At 50.5% G+C, this 17,917-nt stretch overlaps 9 protein-coding genes across 9 annotated transcripts; 4 read left to right on the forward strand and 5 right to left on the reverse strand.

The window, feature by feature from the left end:
* Positions 1–707: 707 nt before the first annotated feature.
* QC761_507480 (uncharacterized protein) lies at positions 708–2,594 on the reverse strand. The gene is made up of 2 exons (XM_062879969.1): positions 1,543–2,594; positions 708–1,482 (listed from the first exon to the last, which is right to left on the reverse strand). Exons 1-2 carry the CDS (start codon positions 2,386–2,388, stop codon positions 1,144–1,146), a joined length of 1,185 nt encoding a protein of 394 aa, XP_062731142.1. The 5' UTR covers positions 2,389–2,594; the 3' UTR covers positions 708–1,143.
* Positions 2,595–3,667: 1,073 nt separating this feature from the next.
* On the reverse strand, positions 3,668–3,989 carry QC761_507475 (uncharacterized protein; the record flags this gene model as incomplete). The annotated part of the gene is made up of 2 exons (XM_062879968.1): positions 3,668–3,711; positions 3,824–3,989. 2 exons carry the CDS (start codon positions 3,987–3,989, stop codon positions 3,668–3,670), a joined length of 210 nt encoding a protein of 69 aa, XP_062731143.1.
* Positions 3,990–5,753: 1,764 nt separating this feature from the next.
* On the forward strand, positions 5,754–7,082 carry QC761_507470 (uncharacterized protein; the record flags this gene model as incomplete). The annotated part of the gene is made up of 4 exons (XM_062879967.1): positions 5,754–6,264; positions 6,323–6,440; positions 6,492–6,556; positions 6,604–7,082. 4 exons carry the CDS (start codon positions 5,754–5,756, stop codon positions 7,080–7,082), a joined length of 1,173 nt encoding a protein of 390 aa, XP_062731144.1.
* Positions 7,083–7,450: 368 nt separating this feature from the next.
* Positions 7,451–8,035, reverse strand: QC761_507460 (uncharacterized protein; the record flags this gene model as incomplete). Its single annotated transcript, XM_062879966.1, has 1 exon — positions 7,451–8,035. The coding sequence occupies one exon, from the start codon at positions 8,033–8,035 to the stop codon at positions 7,451–7,453; it is 585 nt and encodes a 194-aa protein (XP_062731145.1).
* A 204-nt stretch (positions 8,036–8,239) lies between these two features.
* On the reverse strand, positions 8,240–10,301 carry QC761_507440 (uncharacterized protein; the record flags this gene model as incomplete). The annotated part of the gene is made up of 4 exons (XM_062879965.1): positions 9,415–10,301; positions 9,065–9,369; positions 8,560–9,017; positions 8,240–8,504 (listed from the first exon to the last, which is right to left on the reverse strand). The coding sequence occupies exons 1-4, from the start codon at positions 10,283–10,285 to the stop codon at positions 8,240–8,242; spliced, it is 1,899 nt and encodes a 632-aa protein (XP_062731146.1). The 5' UTR covers positions 10,286–10,301.
* A 98-nt stretch (positions 10,302–10,399) lies between these two features.
* Positions 10,400–12,946, forward strand: QC761_507430 (uncharacterized protein). The gene is made up of 2 exons (XM_062879964.1): positions 10,400–11,083; positions 11,143–12,946. The coding sequence occupies exons 1-2, from the start codon at positions 10,554–10,556 to the stop codon at positions 12,854–12,856; spliced, it is 2,244 nt and encodes a 747-aa protein (XP_062731147.1). The 5' UTR covers positions 10,400–10,553; the 3' UTR covers positions 12,857–12,946.
* On the reverse strand, positions 12,884–13,502 carry QC761_507420 (uncharacterized protein). Its single transcript, XM_062879963.1, has 2 exons — positions 13,250–13,502; positions 12,884–13,193 (listed from the first exon to the last, which is right to left on the reverse strand). Exons 1-2 carry the CDS (start codon positions 13,460–13,462, stop codon positions 12,963–12,965), a joined length of 444 nt encoding a protein of 147 aa, XP_062731148.1. The 5' UTR covers positions 13,463–13,502; the 3' UTR covers positions 12,884–12,962.
* Positions 13,503–15,201: 1,699 nt separating this feature from the next.
* Positions 15,202–15,590, forward strand: QC761_507415 (uncharacterized protein; the record flags this gene model as incomplete). The annotated part of the gene is made up of 2 exons (XM_062879962.1): positions 15,202–15,386; positions 15,452–15,590. 2 exons carry the CDS (start codon positions 15,202–15,204, stop codon positions 15,588–15,590), a joined length of 324 nt encoding a protein of 107 aa, XP_062731149.1.
* A 1,723-nt stretch (positions 15,591–17,313) lies between these two features.
* Positions 17,314–17,893, forward strand: QC761_0081770 (uncharacterized protein; the record flags this gene model as incomplete). Its single annotated transcript, XM_062872852.1, has 2 exons — positions 17,314–17,385; positions 17,447–17,893. The coding sequence occupies 2 exons, from the start codon at positions 17,314–17,316 to the stop codon at positions 17,891–17,893; spliced, it is 519 nt and encodes a 172-aa protein (XP_062731150.1).
* Between the last annotated feature and the right edge of the window lie 24 nt (positions 17,894–17,917).

Below are 17,917 nucleotides of genomic sequence, written 5' to 3' on the forward strand. Positions count from 1 at the left end.
CTTCCCTCGCCGCCTTAACTCACCCACACAATTTGTCAACATCCCACGTCGCATGGACGGAGGAGACGCAAGACTGTCGCATTTTCTATCTGAGCTGAGCTGATCATGCAGGATTCTGAAAATCCCATAACCCATGACCCCCCCAAAGAGCATCACCCGCCCCTCTTACGGTTTCTATTCCAGGACGGTGACGTAGTGTGTGCTCGTCATGATACCAGATATGTGCAAAATACAAGTTCACAAGCACCAAGAACTTACCCTATACGTTTCGCACAAGTCCAATGTGCTTTTCTACACCTTTCCTACCTTACATGGCTTCAAACGCAGAACCAAATATCAGATGGCAGCAGTAAACAAGGTAGGTCGTGGATATAATTCAAGAGCCTTTCTATTGATGAAGATTGTGAGGGTGGTGTGCCTCTCAATGAGATAGGGTATCATCATATCAGCTGAGCTAAGACCAGTCTGCCAATATTCTACTACATGTGCATGAGAAAGCTATCTCTGTCTGATTTAGCACCGTATGGCCTAAAAACGGAGTTTTACGGATTCTTTGACGATTGTCTCGTGATCACATTCGTGCAGGTATTCCTCGACGCCTCACAACGACCATCACAGTTTCTCGAGAAGCAACACAATATCATCAATTCCGCACACGTGTCTACCTCTAGAATATAAAATCACACCATCATTCATACCAAAATGTCAGATGCTTGGCCGTCAAATGGGTAGATAGTCTGAGTTTCCCTCCAGGACTTCACAACCGTGCCCCCACGCCCTGCTTTCTGGTGTCTCGCCACTTTGTACAGGACGCCTGTTAGCAGCCGCGTGTCACCTACCACCTTGCGTGTCCTTGGGCCTATCCAACTGGTGACCGAGACCTGAAAGGGAGCTCTGCGCATATCGGGACATACCTACTCTTGTAGTACTGGACCGATGCCACACACGCTGTTTTGTTTTCTATATAGGACATCAAATTCTGCTCTCAGCTTCAAAGTCCCTTGTATTATGAGTGTACCTGAGGCAAGGTAGCTTGCAAAGCCAATCTAACCACGCCTGCATAGACAAAAGGTCTCAACGAGTGACAGGCGGGAGATATAATTGCCACATCCCTTCTTCGTGTTGTGGAATCATTTTACCTGTTTATACATACACGTAGCAGAAGGGCGTCCCACTGACAGTGTTCATGCTGTCCTTGATCTTGATGGCCGGCTGGTGGGGCAAGACATCAATAAAGTCCTCCACTGTGACGTTGGGACTGGGAGGGAAGTTGCCCCAGGTGCCCGTGCCAAAGACATCCTTGCGATTATTGAAGTCGAGATTCTGCCAGATCCAATAGATTCGATCCAACTGATTGTGATGGAACCAAAAGGCCGGATCATAGGGTGAGATGATTGGATCACGAGTGATGCCGCCGACGCCCCAGTGGCCACCTCCGTGAATGCCGATGGGCTTTTCCGTTGTCACTCTGGGTTCGCCCTCCTTTTTGTCTTGTCAGCAACTTCAATCGCCGGGTTTCCCGAAAGGACAAGGCAGACTTACCAAGAACCCTTGGAACTCCCGTATGTTGTCATAACCGAGGATAAGCTCAGTGCTGTTGCGGAAAGTAGACCACCTTTGGAGAGGGTTCGTGTTCAAGTCTCTGTCCAAGCACCTAGGATTATTGCCGTAGACCGTCTCGTTGGTCCAAGGCGTCCCATCGAGAGGGAAAGGCCCGAGCCTGACCACCGTGTCATTGAACGGACCCCTCTCGACGCATCCGCCGCCAGTGCCGGGAGGGAACACAACCCGAATGGGTTCGGGATCGGGCCCGCCAATGATGTCCAGAATGAAGTCTGGCCTTCCGGGAACAAACACTCCGTCGCCGCCAATGGAAGTATCGGAGCCGTCGAAAAGGGGGCTGCCTCTCATGTTGTTCACATCCAGGCCCCACTCCCAGTAGGGTAGCCCTTGGGTCCACCCGCACTCTGTCTCGAGGAAGGTCTCGTAGGTGAAGAGAAAGTAGCGATGCCAAACCAAAAAGGTGGCACTCATGTGAACGAAGAATGTACGCCATGCGTGAGCATAAGCAAGATCATCCCAGAGAGTGATGGCTCCCGGGACGGTGCCGTCTTTAGGAAGGACAGAGGGTTTGCCTTGAAGACACTTCACCGCGGCAACAAACTTGCGGCGGTCGGCCTTGGAGAGAGTGCGCCATTCCCGACGGTACTTGATTTTGGTCGGGGTACAGGTGCCGCCAGTCCGAGTCAGGGCGCTGAGAGTAGCGAGGGCATTCAAACCCTTGAGGGCAAGACCGGAGTCAATGGCAGCTTGGGCATAGTTGGGAATGTTGAGAGGAGTTGCTGTGGCAAGGCCGGCGGCGAAAAGAAGGGTGGAGAGGAGCTGCATGTTGCAAGATGCTTGAGGGATGAGAAAGAAGGGATGGCCAGTGCAGAGAAAACATAAACAGCTGGAGAAGATGGTCTTGAAACACTATTTTGCTTTCGTCATCCGAAAGGCAAAAGTGGTGAGATTCAGGGGTTATTTTGACAGGTGGGCCGATCCTTGCCCAATTCTCACCAGGTATCCCAGATATCACATCTTCTTGCCGGCCGCGGCAACTTTCTTTTACATGTTCTATCTTGTCTATTGGCAAATAACGTGGCAGTATGCCAGTTGTGGTGTCTTGCTTACTTCCAAGAGATGCAAAGAAGGTAACATTACCTATTTGTTGGCCGTTAGTGGACAGCCCTGCATAGTATTTCCTGCAAGGCCCGACAAGCGAGTCCACAGAGAAGACCTAACCATAGTTGCATCCCAGATGGTAGCGGGCGCCCCGCAAGCATAGGCTGGAGTAGAATAAGATGCATTGCTGGTAGTGTGTGCAACCGAAATAGACTGTGCTTTGTCTTTGACGGCATGTTAGGTAACACACGTACTCTGCTTCGGTTTAGATGCCCGATAGGTCGCAGAATGTGTCCCATGTCCACCAACCGACCTTGGCCCTCTTTTTTGTGAAAAAATTTTCACGTTCGGTTCTGGTGGTCAGACAAAACACATGGTACGCACGGCTCGTTGGGCCTCAAAGCAGCACTATTATTTCCTGGGCGTTCTTGTGTAATGAAGACGATGTGGTTGTTGATGAGGTTTATCTTTCCTCCCAAAGCTTCAACCATGGCCTTTGTATTACTTGAGCGTGGCGGCTGACGTGCAATCAACGAAAAGGACCATGATGATCACAGACATGACCAGGTTTTGGAATCATCGACAGGGACTTGAGAAACCTCAAAACGTCTTCTTTTTCAGATGTTAACATGAGGCAACAGCAGATAGACTAAGGTATAGAATAGAACATCAGTCAACTCGTGTCAAGTCAGGGAAGCGAATAGGCAGCTAGGTAGCTTGACACTGCAAATGAAGAAAAGCACCATGACCAAGGACATGCTGCAGTTGAAACGATTGTGAAGATATCAGTACAAAGTGGTGTAGGTACCTAGGTAGGTAAAGACTGTGAGAGAATAAAACCGAAAATAGTCAAAAGAGAGATCATCAGACCCGTCCAGTTCAAAATACTTGTTGCCAATTAGTTCGCCTGCAATGTGGATTGTGGCCCGTATGAGGCTGATCATAACTTCTAGCCTGTTGTGTCGACACATGATCATGACCATTGTTTTTCACTACTAACCAGTTATGGTAACAGAAAGACCACCACACTGAATGCTGGTCCAGAGCCTGAATACAAAAATTGTTAGCAGTTGTTCACCTTATCGGCTCATCAAATATATGGAAACATACCACCAGTTTACACTCCCTGTGAAAATATTAGCATGGCAATACAACTTACCAAGAGCTAGTTTCAATGAAGACTCACAGGATTCGCACTCCTCGGCGCTAGCAACAGCGCAACCACACTGTCCCGTGTCGCCATGGACACACATACGTCCGATTGCTGCCTGATGGCATCCACCACCACGGCTGCAAAGATCAGCAAGTCTGCCGCTGGGCTTCATGGGATCATCCCAACGGCCAGCATCATTGTCGTGGACGCAACCGCAGGCCAAGAGAGCAGCTTCGGCAGCGGCGGTGGTATTGAAACTCGATGTCCTTGGCTTCAAGCTTAACCTCGGTGGCGGGCATGGCCATCGCAGCCTGTGCAAAGGCAGCAAAAGACAGCCAGGTAGTCTTCATGTTGATAGTTCAGGGGTTGAAATCTTGAGTGTCTAACTGTTGCAATGTTGGGTTTTGGGCCTGCTGGTTGACCTTGAGTTGACGAATCCACTTTCTGAGGAATGATTAGCGCCACTCATAGAAAAGCCTTGGGCACCTGTTCTTGTTTTCGTCCGTTATCTAGGAATTGTTCTCATCAAGTTGTTGGCATTTTCGTCCAGGCTTCATGATCCTACTCAATCTTGATCCAGCCCACCCATCAAGTCGTTTGACTGATTGCTTGATAACGTCAAGCCTTTGTTGCACAGAGCGAGGTGCTGTTGGAGAAACGTTTGCTGCAATTAGAAGGTGATAGACATTTCATGTCCTTTGTGGAACCATGTCCTTGATTCATGCTAAAGACGGTGCTGTGCCGTTGGCAATTAATAGTTACTAGCTTGTTCCAAGAGAGGATCAACCAAGGTACATGGAAACAAAAAAGAGTAGCAGGCTTTGGCCGACTCCGACTACAACGCCTTTTCCTACGTGATCGCACTCAGTGAAAGGATAGATAAAGGACCAAGCGTGGAAGGCAGAATAATTCGGAATGTTTATTTCAGGAAGGGGAAGAGAGTGATGATCCATAGACACCTTACCTGCCATATGTAAAAGCAGCACAGAAGAAGCGAGGCTGAGGGTGACTAAAGCTTGTATATCAGTTGACCCGATACTAACAATCTTCATCCTTGCCCGGAATCTTCCATCTATCACGTCTTTTTCAGCACTTTGAGCAGAACCGGGAGCTGGGAACCAAACATGCGCAGGGTCACCCCTGTTTCGGGAACAGTTTTGTCTCCACCCCCTTCTTCCCCGGTCCAACGGGTGTGGGGACAATGCGACATCAAGGCGGAATGGCAGCAACGCCCCCCTTCAACATCTTTCGAGATTGCATCCACAACGACTTGGCTAAATCTATCCATACTAAGAGGCACTGACAGCAGTTTCAGCACGGTTTGCAAAACTCGGGAACCGCAAAAGAATATCGGAGCCTCAGTTCAACATACCTAGGTATTCAGTCTATCAACTGCTTCTGCCAGATTGTTGTTGTTTTTTGGCTGTCCGTGCGGAGTGCAAGATCTCCCACAAGACATGACATTCCAGGGGCTCCACGCGCCACATTAGACGACGGGGTTCGGTGGGCCTGCGGTTCTCGTGTACTTCATCACTTGTTGGACAGATATGTTCCCCATTCAGATCGCCGTGCAGAACGATCTCCTTCTCTCAAACATTTCTTGTTTGGCTGCACATGTCAGATCCTTGCCTTGGCCGATGCTCCAGCATCTTTTTCGTTATCCGAGACGTGGAGCTTGGGTGCAGAACATGCCTGGAGCCTTTTGACAATGGGTAATTCAGATGAATGAACAAGAGTTGGAATAGTTTAAAGCTCTCGGAAGGTCTACCCGAGCCGTGTTTTCTTGTCCCGGTGTGCTTTTCTCTCTGCAATCAATCTCCAAGCTCAACCCGACTCGATCTTCCTCTTCCAGCAAATTGTTCCTTGTCTTTGATCTTGAATAATCCCTCCCGTCAGGCTCCATTTGATCTGATCTGTCTCCACCATACCAGCCACAATGAACCAGCTCCGTCTTGAACCCAAAATTGACTACGGGCCCCAGCTCAACGTCACCGTCTGGCTCCTTATATCAGTCTCGGCCATCTTCCTCTTCACGCGTCTCTACCTAAAGAACTGCCACAACCGTGGCCTGTGGTGGGATGATTATTTCCTGCTAGGCTCCTGGGTCCTCCTTGCTGCCCAGGCCGGTCTTATTTCTGACGTTGTCGGCTTGGGATACGGACGCCAAGTCATCCCAATGGAAAAGTTTGCTTTCTTTCCGATCAGAGTGAATGCTCTCTCAACATTGTTGATCATCGCCAACTTATGGGGTAAAACGAGCTTTGCGTTGACACTGCTTAGAATCCCCGAGCGCTGGGTGAGGGTTGGTGTGTGGATCATTCTGATCTCGTTGACGGGGACGCTGGTGCTAAGTGCAGTCATGGTGTGGATAAGCTGTCTTGATATCAACTTGAGGGGGAGGTGTGTTCCGGTAGAGGTGTCGTTGCGATACAACATTTTTTCGTGCGGTAAGTGAACCCCCCTCAAACAAAGCAGCAGGCAATACTGACCGAGTTGTTCTCATAGTCTTTTCAGCAACGATTGACGTTGTACTGGCGTTCTTACCATGGAAATTCTTGTGGTGCCTGGAAATGAGTATCAAAGAAAAAGTTGGCGTTATGATTGCAATGAGCATGGGAGTTTTGTGAGCACCCCTCTGCCTACAGAGAAAAGGCATGACTGACAATCACCGCAGCGCAGGCGCAGCAGCTGGTATCAAGTCTGCCACTCTCCCTGCCGTTCATAATGGGATCGATCCAAGTAACTACCCACACCTGCTGTTCAAAGCACCCATAATTGACTGATAGCCTTAGCTGCCAGTGTGCCATTGTTGATCTGGGGAAACGCCGAAGCAGCTATCTGCATCATGGCTGCATCCATTCCCATCCTCCGAGCACTCGCCAGAGGCACCTGCCGCGGCCAGGTACCCCACGGATATGAGACATACGAATATAGGTCAGCTGGCATGTCAGAGCCCAGGCTTACGCAGTCAACATTCAGTAGAACTGCAGTCATGTCTCTGGCATTGCCAATCCAGTCGCCACCCGCGTTGTATTCTCAAAAGGCGCCCCATGTTAAAGAAGCCGATAATTTGGACGACACCCTGATAAGCGGAAGTCCCGTGCAGTCATTAACACGCAAACACAAGCCCGAAGAGGACGATGCTGACAGCTTCGAAATGACCAACTACGGGCAAAGCCGCCCACAAAGTCCACAGAGCATACATACTACCGATAGGCCGCAGAGCCCGTTGGACTTTGTTGGGCGGAACCCAGTCCCGCGATGAGCGGGCACGATGACAAACCGTGCGTAAAAAGGACGAAGAAACTCGGCGCATGCTGCTACATGAGCCCAGCTGCGACTTGAGAAAAGGCTCCGACACGTCACGAATCGGCAGGTGAGAAGGGCAGATTCTTATGGCCAAATGGATGCTGATGAAAAGCCAGAATAGATGGACGTTTGATGATCGGTATGCGATTCTGAGGCAGATGGCCAGGTGGCGCCAACGCTCCCTTGAAAATTGGGCCCAAGAGTTTAGAATGTATGTTGAGCAGCTGGACACAGTGTCGATCCAGGTACCAGGAGAGGTGCTGAGATGACGGTCAAGATTGCATTTGCAGGCGGTAGATCTCTGACATGAGAATATCGAGTATATTAATCATCGAAATGGCTATCCACATGGTGCGCAATGGCTGTTGCATCTCCAGTGAAGTCGTTGCAAACAGGACAAGTGGATGTCTGCTGTCCCGCCACAGAGAATTCGTCGAGTGACTGGGCAATGTCCGCAGTTGCTGTCGCTGACCCGCTTCTTTTTCCTCCGCGCTTTGGTTTGGCGGGCTTGATGTAAGCATCCAGTCCAACCTGTTCCGAGGGTCTTTCCTCTTCCCGCCAATCTGTCGGCCCAGCATGATATCTTCCCCTCCCCCTACGTCCACCTCTCTCTCTGATGTCAAACTCGGTTGTTGGAGCTCCCTGGTCTGGTAGCGCGTCATCGCCGCCAGCACCAGCGGTTGATGATGTGGGTGAAGATGCCATGCTCTGTACTCTCCCGACGCGGCCGTCAACAAGCCTGACCTTGATGCCGCGATGATGTTCCCCTTTGGTCAGCACATCCTTGACAAGTCCAGAGACGGTGCGACCTGTGGGCTGGTCAACTTTGAGCACGATATTGACCGGCGCGCCCGGGATGACCTCCCTGGTTGAGGGGACTCGTCGTTGGGAATGCTGATGGCGATGCATGGGCAAGGAGAGGATGTGGAAAAATTGGCAAGGGTTGGTTGGTTGTCGGGATGATCAAACCAGTGGTGGGGAGGGTGATGGGAAGAACTTGGCGTGGCAGTTGATGTGGGTCTCACAATATATGCATTTATGAAAAGTTGGGCACCGTTAGATCAATATTTGCCATTCACTTGACTCCACCCCCGTCAATTCACTCGGTTGCTCTCAAACAGAACTCACAACCTCTTTCTCACCCATCTTTTTCTCATCCCCGAGCTCGGAATCGCCCTTGTCAAGACCCTCCGCGGCTGAGATGATGTCCGAATCTTCATAAATCGTTGCGGCAATATGTGTCTCTGGAGCGGGAAAAAAATAACTCAGGCCAATATATACCAAAAACGCACTTGTGTATCCCCAGAAATAAAACATGAAATAAAGCTTATCGGCGTCCCCAATCGTGCCTTTGATCGACGGGTCAACAGAGGCAGCCCTGGTTGTGATTTGGTTAGTCACATCGCAGTTCTTTATTGAGCAGATACACTTACATCCCAGGGATGCTGGGCACGACACTGATCAAAAATGCCACCGCTGCCCTCCAGTTCGTACCCCATTTGTTGAACCGGTACCTTCCATGTGCTCGGTATAGGCCCGGAATGTCATACATTTGCTTCTGTACAACCCAATAGTCTGCGCTGAGCATTGCTGCAATCGGTGCCAGGAAAATTCCCAATCCCGCCATGAATGCAAGGAGAGACTGAGCAGAGTGGATAATTTTCCAAGGCTGCATGACCCAGCCCGCAATTACTGTCGTGATGATAACTCCACGTCTGATGTTGAGGTACTTGGGCCAAAGACACATGATGTCGTTGGCACAGCTGATGACATTGGCAGAAAGATTGGTACCAATCTGGGCTACTACCCAGCAGAGCCCTACAAAGAAGGCGCCAGCCCGACCAGAGGGGCCGTCCCAGTGAGAAGCAATTTCGAGAGGATCCCAGATATACTAGAACACGTCAGCCGAGAACCGAATTGTGAAGAAGGTGCGTGTACCTTTCCATAAACAACCTTAGAAGCAGAGCAGCAGATGATGCCGAAGAGTCCCAGCATGAGCTGGATGCCTGGCAAAAAGGCAACTTGCCAGTAGACACCCTTGTCTGTTTTGAGATACCGTGTGAAGTCGGGTATGTTGGTCGCCATTGTTGCCCAGCCGCCGGTGATGGAGGACAGAGAAGACAAGATGAGCCATGATCTATCCGTGCCATGAACACCATACGGAAGGTTCCAGATATCCCCTGCACCACCAGCCTTGGACGTCATTGTGATGACCACGGCAACCGAGGTAGTGATGACAAGCACTAGAGATCATTAGCAGAGATTCCTATCAAGAGTCGTTTACTTACCACACTTGGCTACAAAGAACCACTTGAGCTTGTGCGGCGGGATGAGCAGGATAGGAAACTGCACTAGCCAGAAGATCAAGTGCGATATCATTCCCTGCGTGGTGATTCCAACACTATCTGGAATGTTGTTGGGAATGTCGAGATAGGATGGCCAAATGGATCGGATGATCTGTGTCATGGCAGTCGATCCGGTGTAAGTCTGAATAGCATGCCAGAACAAGGCCGTGATAGCCCTTGTCACCACTGCAAATCGGGAGAAGTACCAGCCAAACGAGGCTCTCATCGCGACGGGAAAGGGGATATGAAGCCGAGCACCGACCATGCCATTCAACACCAGGGGAACAGTACAGACGAGACTGCCAAAGATGATGCAAACAATGGCCTCACGCCAGGTGAGCCCGAGAGCGATGATGGAAGCGGGTGCCATCCAGCTTTGGGCGTTGAGTGCATCACTGAACCAGTATCCAAACATGGTCCATGCCGACCAGGTCCGACGATTGAGGGGGGTGACATCGCAGTCAACGTTGGTCCAGGCTCCAGGGTCGGCAAAGGAAGTGGTCTGACGAGGTAGAACCCAACCTTGCCTCGTGGTTTTGGACTTAATTCTTTCGTGGAGCGTCATGGTGGGGTGTGACCAAGACTGCAGTGTTGCTCTGCTTGGGAATTGTAGAGGTGAGACATGATGCCAATTTATGTCCGAGCCATCGACGATACCGTCGAAGCCCACGGTTGAGCCCGCCATCCGGCATGGTGAAACTGTCTTGCTGGTGAGGATGATAGCAACCCCGCAAGGGCGCCGGCGGCCAAAAGATTGCAGAGATGGCCGCCGGATCAAGATAACATAAGCGATGCCTGTGTTCATCTTTGCCATTGTCGTAATGACAGTGATTGGACAGACGCTGTGGGGTGCGGGGAAACTCTTATCATCGGAGATGTGTTTATAAGGTGCGGCTGACCGACCACGAGGAAGAAGTGTGTTGTGTTGACCGGCGGCCCCACAGACCGCACCGCCGGTCATTCAAATCTATTGCTCCTGCGAGATAAGTCGGACATAACGGTTAGTTCTTGCAAGATAAGATGTTTGGCAAAGACTGCGCCCTCGAAGTTGAGCCAGCCATTTCTGGTCGACTTGCACCACCATGGCACCAGCACTCAAGACCACTCTGGCTCTGCAAGATGCCAAACCCTATGCCTTCGAGTGTCCTACAGCAACGACTGCCTTAATCATCATCGATATCCAACGGGACTTTGTTGACCCCGGTGGTTTCGGCTCCATACAATGTGGCAACGACACCGTCTTTTCCAGAGCACGCGCAATTGTCCCTGTTGTCAAGAAACTGCTTGACGCCTTTCGATCGTTTGGAGGGCATGTAATTCACACGCGTGAAGGACATGAACCGGGTCTTGCTGATCTTCCTGCCGCCAAACGGCTCCGTCAAATTTCCAACCCGGTCGGTCACCATAGTCTGGGAATTGGTGATCAGGGACCCATGGGCAAGCTCCTCATCCGAGGAGAATATGGCCACGATATCGTGGATGAACTCACCCCCTGGCCGGATGAGACAGTCATTGACAAGCCAGGAAAAGGAAGCTTTTGGGGCACGAATATTCACAGGATCCTGCTTGCACGTGGAATAACCCATCTAATATTTGCGGGAGTAACAACAGAGTACTTGACCCATTCCCATAGTGCTGTTGAGCAACCGTCGCTGACCTTTGCCACAACAGGTGCTGTGTCAGTACAACACTGCGCGAATGTGCTGACCGAGGCTATCAATGCATTGTGTTGGAGGACTGCACGCAGGGGTTCGATGCTCAGCAGATGACCACATCACTGGACATTATTTCGGGGCAAGATGGATTGTTTGGGTTCGTCGGCAACAGCCCAGACTTTTTCCAAGCAATCGACCGAGCATCAGCCAAAGCCTTGACCCAAGGGCTGGCACTGACGCCGCCTGCAACACCCATGGGAAACAAGGACTCTGAACCTCGCTTCGGTTTCCTTCCAGACGAAAGCGTTCCATCAGTCGACCAGTTGTTGACTGATTACCGACAAAGTATCCGGTGCCCCGTCGAAGTCATCAAGTCTCTGTACAAACGAATCAACCAGTACAAAGACGTGGATCCAGCGGTTTGGATTCACCTTGAGCCCGAAGCGAACGTGCTGCATGCAGCAACCAAGCTAGTCAACAAGTACAAGGGAAAGCCGTTACCATCATTATATGGTATTCCCTTTTCGGTCAAAGACACCATCGATGTCGCGGGAGTGCCAACAACAGCGGCCTGTCCGAGTTATGCATACACTCCTCAAGTGAGCGCTACAGCAGTCCGACGTGTGCTCGATGCCGGCGCGTTGTTCATCGGCAAAGTGAACCTTGACCAGCTAGCCACTGGCCTGTCTGGCTGCCGCTCCCCATATGGAACCCCCCACAGTGTCTTTAGCGACAAGCACATATCCGGTGGCTCTTCCTCTGGATCATGTGTTTCGGTCGGGGAGAGACTCGTGTCGTTCGGTCTCGCAACAGACACCGCTGGTAGTGGTCGAGTCCCAGCTGCATTTAATGGGATCGTTGGCTTCAAGCCCACCAAAGGGACTGTTTCCGCTCGCGGTCTTGTCCCGGCCTGCCGCACGCTCGACACAATTACCGTCGTTGCTCCCTCTATTACCGAGGCTCGCAAAATCTGGCAAGTCATTGCACATCATGACCCGGAGGATCCATACTCCAAACTTCCCCATACGCTTCCTACATGGCACATTGACTACCGAGGCCCGCGTGTTGGTGGGTTCACCTTTGCCGTTCCGCCACCAACAATCCTAAAAGTCTGCAAAAAAGAATACCGGGAGCTGTTCTCCTCTGCCGTCTCAGCACTACAATCATGCGGAGGTACGCTCAAGGAAGTAGACTACACCCCCTTTTCTGCTGCTGGAGACCTCCTCTACGATGGAAGTCTCCTACACGAGCGCATTCATTGCATTGGCCACCGGTTCCTACAGTCCAACTTACCCGACATGCATCCTGTGATCAGAGAGCTGTTTGACAAAGCCATGTCAAACCCCCCGTCGGTATACGATGCGTTCCGCGACCAGGCTCTTCAGGCGCGGCTGACAAGGGAGGTGCAAGGTGTCTTTGATGTGCTAAAAGGTGGGGTAGATGTGCTCGTGGTGCCGACTACCACGCAGCACCCCACCATCAAGGAGATGGAGGCTGATCCGTTGAAATTGAATAGTGAGCTGGGGACTTTTACGCATTGTGCAAATGTGGTGGATTTGTGTGGTGTCTCGGTACCAGCAGGGACTTGGTTGTGGGGAAAAGAAGGTGATGAGCGGAAGATGCCTTTTGGCATCACAATTTTGAGCGGGAGCGGGTATGATGCAAAGGTTTTGGATATTGCCGGGGTCTTTGAGGAGGAGATGATGCAGCGCGAGACTTTCAGACTATGAGAAATGACGGGCTTGGCGAGACACATGTCATAGCAACGATCTTTCCCTTGTCAGAGTTGAGATGATTTATTTAGTAATTCCAGTTCCGCCTTGAGCATCATGATACCTAAAATCTCGGGAACCTGGGAGGACTTCCCCTCTTGCCAAAAGCCAACACCAACCACCCAGCAATGAGACAGACTCCACCGATTGGCGTGACCGGGCCCAGAAACTTGAACTTTTCAGGGTTCAACGTCAAAGCGTAGATGGATCCACTGAACATTGTCATGCCGGCAGTGAAGAGTGAGGCGGCGACTGGATTGCCGGAAGCCATGAGCAGCGCGACAGAGTGGATCAACTTTGGAAGCGCGAGAATTAGCATATGCCGAGAGAAATATCGGAGAGATATATTACCTGGTACTGGGCAGCAGTTCCCCAGCTCGCTAGTTTCGCGGGGTCTGCAATCCGCTTCTTGAGACCGTGAGCTCCAAAGGCCCCGAAGCCGACAGCGGTCGCACCAGAAATGGCAGCAACTTTCCAGAAAATCGCACTGCTTGCCATTGTTTGGGTTTGCAAAGAGGATGAAGGTCGAGGGAGAAGAGGAGAGGACTCGTCTTCTGCAGGCATTCTGTAATTTGTGTTGATGTCGAATTAAGCTTGTGGGGGCAGGCGGAAGGTGGTGGAGACTTTTGCTGACTAACTCTGCCAAGCACGTTTGACATCGGCAAAGGTTGCGATGTGATGTCCAGCACAACTTGAAGCAATTGGTAGTCCTGACGCCATACCCGTTTTATTTCGACTGATATTTCCATAGGTCTGTCAGTCAAAGTCAGAGAAAGTGTGGTCCTGTGGAACGCAACTGGTGACGCAACTACCTTGTAACCATTTCTTGCTTAAGCCTTCGCACTCGGACAAGGCAAGATGGATAGCCTTTGGCTTATACCTTCTAGCTAAATTATAAGCGTCCTATTGAACTTCGCCAAGCTTCGGTAAGGATACGAATCTCGCTTCTCAGCATGCACCGCTCTGTTGAACTTGGCCGCAGATCGACAAGGAAACCAATGCTACTTGGCACGACGTTGTTGTTGCGGGCGTCTCTGTGACGTGGAAGGAGGGTCATCGGCCGCAGATGTTTAGTCTTGGGGGTATTCAGGTATATTCAGCCAGTGTGTAACAATGATCCATTGATGCAACAGGTCAAGAAGTTTAGCAAGTCACGTCAATCAGGTCAATATGCATGGTAGGAAACCATTGATGTTTGTAATTGATGGCGGCCACTGGTCAACTCGTTGAAGCTCGAGTGCTTACTCGTCGGTCTGGCTCTCCAGACTTGAGATCCTGGCTGGCTATTTTGGCAGGCTGGGCGAGAGGAAGGTTCGTAGCATGGTGTCGAATGGGAGGTGTCGTGACAAGCATTTTGCCTCCTCGATGCCAGCCACCTCGCTGTCCTCTTTGTTCTAGACCTTTTCAGCCTTCTGGATCTCCGATTCCTTCTTGACTTCATCCATCAACTCCTGAACCATCTGCATCTGTTTCTCCACCGCCTCGTGCCTCTCATTCAAGTCGTTGATGATTTCCTTGAACCTGTTCTTGAGGTTGTCACACTCCTTCCTAAACCACCTCATCAACTCTTCAACCTTCTCGTTCTCGATCTAGCAATCTTTGACGGTCGAATGGTTGTTGTTTGGGGAGCGGGAGGATTGTTCATCCCAGTGGCATGTTGGTGGTCGTTGACCTCGTTCGAGTTGGAAACCGCCATCTTTGTAAATTTAAAAACCAATGTTGGTCGAGATTCATAAGTTTGGACGACAAAGCGATTTACTTATCTTGTTGGGCGAGCAACCATGCGTAGAAATCTGTGGCTTTTGCGATGGTCTTGAAAAGACTGGAGAAAGTTGGGAGAGTTGGTAGGTAGTTTGAGGTGGGAGGTGGGAGGTGGGAGGTGGGAGGTGGGAGGTGGGAGGGTCAAGCAAACAAGAAAAGCGGGCGAAAAAGATTAATCTTCTGTTTCCAAAGCGACACGGGTGGTCGCTGTCGGCCCACGCCCGTCAACACCTGTGACTGGCACCTGCCGTGTTTACCTCGGCGCTCAGGCAATAGCGCTCAAGAGGTTTGCTGCCATTGTCGCAGGCCGCCCTGCTCTCTCCGTCCTTGTCTCAAGCAACCTCTTCCAAGCACCTCAGTCTTTCCAAGGTTGCAGAACCTTTTCAATCTTCGTCAATCTTCGTCAAATTTTCGCCAAGCCAAGTTGTTTACCGATTTCCGTCGCAGGAGCAGTCCGGTGCCCTTTGGAAAGGCTTCCAGATTGGTATGTTTCATCTCTCCGCTTCGCCAAGTTTTGCGCTGATCCCGGTTTTCAAGCAACCATGCCCGACAAGAAAGCTACCGGAGCCAAGCCAGAGGATACTCCTGCCTTGGTCCTGGATTGCCAGAGGCGCATCACGTCCGCCTATGCATCTTTGGAGAACCAACAGGACGAGTTTATCGAAAACTTCCGTCGCAACCCCGAGACGCAGCTTTTCCCCGTCGATTCCAACCCCGCGGATGTGGGGTGTTAAATGAAGTGTTGTCGGGAGAATTCATCAAGACGTATAGCTTGCCCAACCATGTCGTCAGGGAGCTTAAGGATGCCAAGAGTGGTCTTGTCGAGGCCAAGGGCCGTGTCAAGTGTGCCAAGGATGTGTTGGACTACACCAACAAGATCAAACGCTACATCCTCACGGCAAAGATAAAGGGAGGGAAGTGTCACAGTTAAGCCAACGGGCAGGTCAAACAGTGTGAGCGGCGCGGGGCGCGCTCAGCCAATCGTTAGATTAGATAAGGAGCAGCCAATCAGAGTGTAATCAGGGTGATCGGGGCATAATCACAATGATCACTAGTAGGGCTAATCAGGACGTAATCAGGGCGGCTTAACTATAAGTAATTGAGAACTCTAAGGTCTACGTATATAAAGGAATTAAAGAAATATTAAATAATTCTATAACATATAATATAAGTTATATTGGTTAGTATTTTAACTATTATAATTAAATAAGTTATTATTATTGTTAAGATGGTGAATATGGTGCTTGTGATGGCATACAGCAGAGAGCATGGTACAGGGTTAGGGGTGCAGGAAGCAGAAGGAGCAGGAGAAGGCTGCAGCCAAAAGGAAAGAGGGAGCTGCGGCCAATGGGAGAGCAGGAGGGAGTACAGGCCATGTGGGGCACGGGAAAGAGGCCAGGGCAAGGATATCTTGGAGAGCAAGCAGGCCACCCACAACTTTCCTTTCCTTTTTTTCCTTTTCATCTTACGATTACATTAACTACAGGAATAAAGTATTGGCCCTGATCTATTGGCACCTCAGCTTTATGACAGTGCTGGTTTGCCTGGGCCCCACTTTCCAAACCTGGCTAGTTGAGTTGCTCCCAGGAAGTTATTTATTTCTGGCTGCAGGCCACACGCTGGTAATTACTCTTCTCTTCTACTTCTTTAGATCAAGATCCTACGAATACAGCCATGACCTACTGGTGCCTTTTCCCTGCGTAATACGCTGCCCTCACATCAACTGCCAACAAGGATATACTAGCAGGAGGTTGGTGGCAACGATGACAGGTCCTAAAGAGATACGGCAGAAGATGGCGCTGTAGGTAGGTTAAAACATTAAAGCTAGAGTCTGGCATTCAGTTGAATATCAAGTAATTGCCTTTGAAGAGAGTTTTAGAATTGAGTCAGTTTATCTCTGTGGTTTGGAGTTTGGGAATGGCGGCCCTTCGAGAAAGTCTCTCTTGCCGACAATGCAGCTCTACGTAGCCCTGCAACTTGAATGAACACCAACAGAAAAGATTGGGAGCCAGGCATGCGTATGAACAATAGGGTGTGCTGTGGAGTAAGCGGCTCAAATCAACGGAATTCTTAACATTTTTGCACCACTTTTTTCTCACTATACCGTAGCGTTTAACTGACTTAAAAAGGAGGGCGACCATTCGGTAACTCCTGACACCAACTCCAATGGCACGCCTGCCCACGTCGTGGTATCCACCGCTATCGAGCGGTTGCGATAGGGTAAGTCTCTCCACGAGCACATTTAATCTTCAAAGAAGTGCTCGCTTGTACACCTATGGAACGGAAGTAAACCAGTGCAAAAAGCGGAGGTTTCCTAATCCGGTGCGAAACGCTGCAAAGCTCCGTTAGGTTGCTCCTGTTTTAAGGCAGCTGTTATCCGCAGAACGGAGAACGAGAAAGCTCGCCACGTAGAACGGGGATATCATTGGTCCAGTAAAGTAGGGCTCCTTGGGGCACGGGAAGCAGATATTTAATTTTGATCCCGTAAAACCAGAACAATACATCAAACCCGAATATATCACGTGGATAAGGGGACGCTTGGACACACCTGTGACCAAGGCGCTTGGACTACATTTGTACAAAGGTAAGCATGCTTTACTTCCCTTTTCGTCTTCCCTCCTCCTCCCCAACCTGTTTCCCCATTAACACCAGCAATGGCGTCGCAAAGCTCCCCCGCTTTGCCGGCAAGGCCGCTTGCTTCGCCGGGTAGCGGTTATATTGAGCCTGTACTTCGTCCCTTCTTTTTCTTTCTCCCTTGCGCAGATGGCAGATGCTGACACCTCACAGGTTTGGCTAGACGTTTCCACGGTTGAGGAGATCATCGAATACATCATCAGCGCTCGCCACCACGGCAGCGAGTCGATTCTTAGCTTCCAGTGGCAGGCAGACAGACTCGACCATCTTTTTGAACAACTGGACACCCGACTGGTCGCACTCGACGAAAGAAAAATCCGCCGATTTGAGTACGACTACGAATCTAGTACCGTACATATCGACATCATGGGCGAATCCGAGTTCCATTATCAGGTTCAAGCTGGCCTTCGAGACTACATCAAAAACCGTCTTGCAGAGAGTATTGCCACCACGGATGATCCCACGATTCGCCGTCTAATGCAGTCTATCAAAGAGAGGGGCACCTATAACATTCGATACGAAAGGAAGATCCATAAACAAGCCGATATTTCGTTCGGCCAGGCGGGCGCCCTGCCATCTTTGGTTTGCGAGGTCTCGTAGAGCGAGCCACGAAAACATGTGGAA

Source organism: Podospora bellae-mahoneyi, chromosome 5 (assembly GCF_035222275.1).
Source record: "Podospora bellae-mahoneyi strain CBS 112042 chromosome 5, whole genome shotgun sequence".
NCBI classification, from domain to species: domain Eukaryota; kingdom Fungi; phylum Ascomycota; class Sordariomycetes; order Sordariales; family Podosporaceae; genus Podospora; species Podospora bellae-mahoneyi.